At 36.1% G+C, this 6,088-nt stretch overlaps 1 protein-coding gene across 1 annotated transcript in view; it reads left to right on the plus strand.

The window, feature by feature from the left end:
• RINT1 (RAD50 interactor 1) overlaps nucleotides 1–5,761 on the plus strand; it is a 10,597-nt gene extending 4,836 nt beyond the window's left edge. Inside the window, exons 8-13 of the mRNA XM_010287968.1 lie at nucleotides 524–661; nucleotides 1,410–1,609; nucleotides 2,860–3,074; nucleotides 3,862–4,042; nucleotides 4,132–4,250; nucleotides 5,528–5,761. Of these exons, the coding sequence (XP_010286270.1) occupies nucleotides 524–661; nucleotides 1,410–1,609; nucleotides 2,860–3,074; nucleotides 3,862–4,042; nucleotides 4,132–4,250; nucleotides 5,528–5,741 (1,067 nt within the window). The 3' untranslated portion in view covers nucleotides 5,742–5,761. The remainder of the gene's footprint in view (nucleotides 1–523; nucleotides 662–1,409; nucleotides 1,610–2,859; nucleotides 3,075–3,861; nucleotides 4,043–4,131; nucleotides 4,251–5,527) is intronic.
• Nucleotides 5,762–6,088: the final 327 nt, after the last annotated feature.

Below are 6,088 nucleotides of genomic sequence, written 5' to 3' on the forward strand. Positions count from 1 at the left end.
GCCTTCTCAAATAGGATAAGTCACTCAAGACAGGGCTACTACATAAGAAATACATGGTTTTATATTCTGTGATTATTTTGACTAAAAGTTGGTTAGACTAATAGTGCTTCTGTAGTTTGTAGGACTCTTGCCCCTACGCTGTATGGAATCCAGGAGGCTTATTTTTCAACAAATGTTATATTTATGTGTGTGCAGACAAGGATGGACTTTAAGTTGAAATAGGGGAAGGGTATTAACTTTTGAGAAATTAAGAGGAAATATATCAGAAAGGAGCAAGCCAACTACTAAATAACCAAAACAAAATCCAGATTCAACTCCGACATAGTTGTTAACAGCATTGCAAATGCACTTATATTGAAACTGGTTTTGTATGAAGCCAGTCGTCAGTAGTTTTTATAACCTGAAAATGTAAAGATTAACTTGCTAGAGATAAGGCTTTTATGTTTATATATTTTCGAGGGTGTTTTGTTAGAAATTTTTTTTATTAAATACTTAAACAATTTACAAGTCTTGTGCATCTCAGTTGCTCTTCAGAAAATGGACTCTATGCTTTCATCAGAGGCTGCGTGGATATCACAATACAAAGATATCACTGATGTAGATGAAATGAAAGTCCCAGACTGTGCTGAAACATTTATGACTCTGTTGTTAGTTATAACAGGTAATTATTCATCTAGAGGCATTGCTCTTGTTTGTAATGAACAGGAAAAAAACTTCATCTAACAGGTTTCTTTACTTAAATATCCATTGTCAGCAGTGTCACCAGATAATGTTGCAAAGTTGTGATGTTTGCGATTTAATAAAAGTGTTGTTCCCATTCGCTTTGTATTTTGGATACTAACTCAAGCGTGAATAATCTTGAGCTAGTGACATGTTTACAAAGCAATAATTAAAAAAAGACATTTTCTATTTAGCATATTAAAACTCATTCATACCTGAGAGTATAATCTGTTACAATGCAGTAATAAAAAAACCTGCTGTTCCTTTTGAATCCATGACAATTTAGAAGCTATTAAGTAACGTCTGCTTTCTTGGTACAGAACATAAGAGCAAGAAAGTTTTCAGGAGACACTTAATTGCATGTTCAATGGTTCTATCTCACTCTGTGTGAGTATGCTTTAGGGGCCAAACTGGATGTTGTGGTATTAATCACATACTGCTTAAAGTGTTAGGTCACAAAATTCTAATTCTAGGGGAATCAGGAGGGGGAAGAATGTCATTCCTCTACATGTTCAGCTTTTGTATTGAGCAGTTTCCCTGAAATCGTTAAAGTATGTCAGCTGTTTTAAATACTATGTGATGTTCTCAGAGGCATAACGTTGTGTAGTAAGATGATTGTAATGTTTCTTTTTGAAAAGCTTTTATTTTGTATTGGAAAACTTAAAAGCATTTTACTAATGTCTTTCCAGACAGGTATAAGAATCTTCCAACAGCTTCCAGAAAACTACAGTTCCTGGGCTTACAGAAGGAGTTAGTTGATGATTTCAGGATACGATTGACTCAAGTAATGAAGGAAGAGACTAGAGCTTCCTTAGGCTTCCGATACTGTGCAATCCTTAATGCTGTTAACTACATAGCAACAGTGTTGGCAGACTGGGCTGACAATGTGGTAAGTAATTATTTTACTTAAAAATAAGTTTAAAAAAATGGACTTTGGATGTTTGTTTCATAACAAACACTTTATTTTCAGCACTATTTATCTAAATGTATTCAGAAGAATGAATTACTGAAAAAATAGAATGAGGTGTAAATTCAGATTTAATGAAAGATGCATAAATAAGGACGGATTATTGTTTGAGACCTAAGTTGTATTAATTATAAACTTTATAGGGAAATGCAAAGAGAGCCTGAGGAATGGAATGATCTGAACAGATAAAAAGGTAGTCTCCTTTTACATGCTTTGTACTGTAAAAAGTTATTGAGTCCATTCCATTTTGGAGTATTAACAGCTTTGATGTTGAAGTGCATGCAGTAGCCTGTGTGTGACACTTGAACTGCTCCCATGGCAGGTTAGCTTAAATGGATTCAGCATGGGTATCTGCCTTGCAACATAGTTTAGGTGTTGCTCAGAAAAGCCACTCACTGATAGCTGGGAACTGGGAATTAATTATTTTGCTATATGGTAGCCTGGTGGTAGAATAGCTCTTCTGTAGCATTTAAACTTTTCTATGGTTATTGGTACAAAAGGTCAAAAAACTCTTACACGTAAAGTGTGTAGAAACAGGTATTGTGTACGAGATTGGCCACCTCCAATTTCTTTTTGTCTTCACAGGAAACTGTGGCTCTAGCAGAGGATAATCTTGAGTTGATAGGACAGCAGCCTTCACATTGTATGGCTGCGTTTATCTAAGTGTCTTGATCTGCTTAAAAGCAAAACCAACAGGCTGTTAGCACTATGTCACATTAAACTTGAAACGTTTTCTTGCTGTTGTCATCCCAGCAAATTTATGATTCAATGAACAATTACTGCTAAAACAAATTACAATTAAAGGTTCTAGTTTACTTTTGCAAACATTTAAAAGGTCAAAATCAGCATCTCAAGCATTCTGCTGTCAATCTTAAAGTATCTTTTTAGTATTTCTCTATATCTATTCCCATTACCTATCTGCTGTTGTATCTGAAACCCACATCAGTTCCATCACTGGGATCAAATCACCATGTTGGTTGTTTTTTTTCTCCCAGTGGATTGGGACCATGGGGAAAGATAAGAAAGTGTTTTTAAAATCTTAAAATGTAAACTTTATAAATGTGCCGGGAGAGTGCTTTACTGAACTGTGCCTGTTAAGTACCAATGAAAAGTTCAAATGGTAAAATTTTTTTTTTTTTTGGTAGTATTCATATCTGGTTTTGTTTCTGTAGTTCTTCTTGCAGCTACAGCAGGCTGAACTGGAGGTTCGTGCAGAAAGTAATGCTGTCAGTAAACTACAGCTAGGGCAGCTTGCTTCGATGGAGACTTCTGTCTTCGATGAAATGATTAACCTCCTGGAACGCCTGAAACATGACATGCTGACTCGTCAAGTAGATCATGTCTTCAGAGAGGTCAAAGATGCTGCAAAACTCTACAAAAAAGAGAGGTGATTCTGTCTGTTTACTCTCTTCCTATGTTACAATATTATTTCTTGTTAAAAATACTGAGGTAAATAAAGGTAGGAATAGCTAATAGGCAAAATTATTTTCCTGAATAGAAATGGTGCAGGGTAGTAAGTTTTGGAAGAGTCTCTTAGTGCTTACTTTAAGGCTATTTTAATGCTATGTTTTCTAAAATATTTCTACAATTACTGGGCACGTTATCTGAAAAACCCTAGGAAGAATTCTGGATTGCTGTAGTTTGGACAATAATTATTTTCTTCGTAGCAGGGCTCTGAGCGACCTGATGTAGTTGAAGATGTCCCTGCTCGTTGCAGGGTGGTTGGACTAGATGGCCTTTACAGGTTCCTGCCAACCCAACCCATCCTATGATTGTATTTAAAGAGTTAATACAAAATGTCCTGTAATGACTGTTCTGTCTTTGCAGACTGATAGGGCCTCTTGAATGATCGCTCCTGAGTATAATTTCTGAAGTACTTTATAAAAGGAATACAACAACTTAGTGATTTTCTAGATTAATCTAGATTAGATGGGGTTTCTTTGAATGGCATGTTCAGAGATTTATAACTAAAGCATGAGTTTAATATTAAATGAAATTTAAACGTAGCATTAGACTGTGATTACTTTTAGATTTGAAATAGGAGAGGAAAACTTTCTCTGAACCATTGTAAATGGGTAAGGTTGTTTTTGTTTTTTTTAAAGGATAATTTAACTTCAGTTATCATAATATGAATAACTTCATTATAATGACTTCCATGTGATAATTTCTTTTAGGTGGTTATCTTTGCCATCTCAAGCAGAGCAAGCAGTAATGTCTTTATCGAGCACAGCTTGCCCAATGTTGTTGACCCTACGAGACCGCTTGCTACAACTAGAACAGCAGCTCTGTCACTCACTGTTCAAAATAGTCTGGCAAATGCTTGCAGAGAAAGTGGATATATACATATATCAGGAAGTAGGTATCAGCAAAATGTGACCTGTGCAGTACAGTGTAGGTGTCAGTGACTGGCCTAAACCATAGATGTGCTTCTTTTGTGTTTGTAGATAATTATGGCAAATCACTTCAATGAAGGAGGGGCAGCACAACTCCAGTTTGACATGAGTAGAAATCTGTTCCCTTTATTTTCACACTATTGCAAGCGGCCAGAAAACTACTTCAAGCAGTAAGTAGGCAAACTTCTGATCTATCGGTATTTCAGAAGTGAATGCCTGGATGAATACATGTGTTTTATGTGTCACCAAGATTTTTTTCACAGTTAGTTTTGATCCATGCTTAAAATACGTGGCTTCCAATGTTTGCAACTAGGAAAGTTTTGATTCTGCAGCGTGTACTCGGACAGCAATGGACTGTGGCATGTGATCTGGAGTATTTTGTGCATCTCAGGATGTCTAGATAAATTAACTTATAGAAGGAAGAGAAGTAGTACAGACTTCTGAAACTGTGGCCAAAGAAACTACTGAAAGATATGGTTAAAACACAATAAATTTTCTTTATTGTTAGAAGGAAGACTACTTTAAGCTATGTTCCAGCTCAGAATTGCCTTGCATAGCAGTTTAGTGGCTCTCCTTGATAAGACGTTGCTACGTTCTTTGTGGTTAGTCTTTTTTTAAATAGCCCACAGCCTTCTAAAGAGTGCAGCGCTAAACTCCTAGGCTAGTTGAGGCAGAAATCTTAATATTTTTAAAATCAATATGGAGCATGGCATTCAGTCTTGGACACTTGAAGAGTAAAGGTGCCATATACATTGGCATTTTTTAATTGGAATATTCATGTAGTATCTTCAGGTTTAAGAGTTTTTTGAGTGCATCATCTTCATAAAGGTAATTGATACATGCATGTTACTCCCAGCATAAGAGGAAACATGGACTTAGGAACCATAAAAAATAATGCATAATGGATGCATGGCTATCTCTTGTATTTAGACTAGAAACAATGTGACAAAGACAGGGTAGCTGCTCCCCAGTAATATTAATTAGGGACAATGTTCATATTCTAGCAACTGTCTGTTAAACTGTGCTCTTAAAATATACTGAATAAGAAGTTTCTATTTATCTTAGGGGAAAATGTAGCTGGGGAAAGCTGGACAGATTAAGTGGTAAATTCTGTTCTGTATTTTTACATTTTACAATGTAGGGGGTTGGACTAGATGACCTTAAAAGGTCCCTTCCAACCCAAAGATTCTATGATTTTTATTACTGGTGGAGAAACTTAAGAAGCAAAAGCCAGGCTGAGCACTGGAAGGCAAAATATTGCTGCTTATGAAATACACATGCATAACGGAAAAGGCTTAGACAGTAAGCACAAGTATACTATTTGCCTTGATCTAAGCGGTGCTTTTCAGTTCAATACTTCTGATCCTTTTCAGAAGGCCATGGAGGTTGTTTTGTTAATCACCGTATGCATAAAATTAAGTGTATCTCATATTAATCCATCCTCTAGCATAAAAGAAGCCTGCATTATCCTGAACCTGAATATTGGCTCTGCCTTGCTTCTGAAGGATGTGCTACAGTCATCTTCAGAAAATGAAATGTTAAAGCCAAACCAGCCGTCTGCGACAGCAGCACTAAATGAACTTGGAGTTTATAAATTAGCTCAACAGGATGTTGAGATTCTTCTCAATTTGAGAGCTAGTTGGCCAAATACAGGAAAATAAAGACTTCTTCAGAAATGGTTTATAACTTGGTCTAGATTACTTATTTCAAACAAAAGCAAAGCAAATATGTTGTAATATACTTGGATTATTTTGTTCAATAATGTATGCCAAATGACTGGTTTAACCTAATCTTATGCCTTATTGTATACAGTTTTAATAAACATTTCAAAATGCTACTGACTTGGCTTCTAATGGCACAGATCTTATTTCCATGGCCACCTTGCCATTGTGTTTAGAAGCCAAACCTGTCTTCGTCTCTAAGGTGTATGTCTGCCTTGTCAGTGCTGTATGCTGTAACATCATTCCAAGGATGACAGCGTATTCGCAGTGTAAATACACTGGTGTAC

Source organism: Phaethon lepturus, unplaced genomic scaffold (assembly GCF_000687285.1).
Source record: "Phaethon lepturus isolate BGI_N335 unplaced genomic scaffold, ASM68728v1 scaffold53765, whole genome shotgun sequence".
NCBI classification, from domain to species: Eukaryota; Metazoa; Chordata; class Aves; order Phaethontiformes; family Phaethontidae; genus Phaethon; species Phaethon lepturus.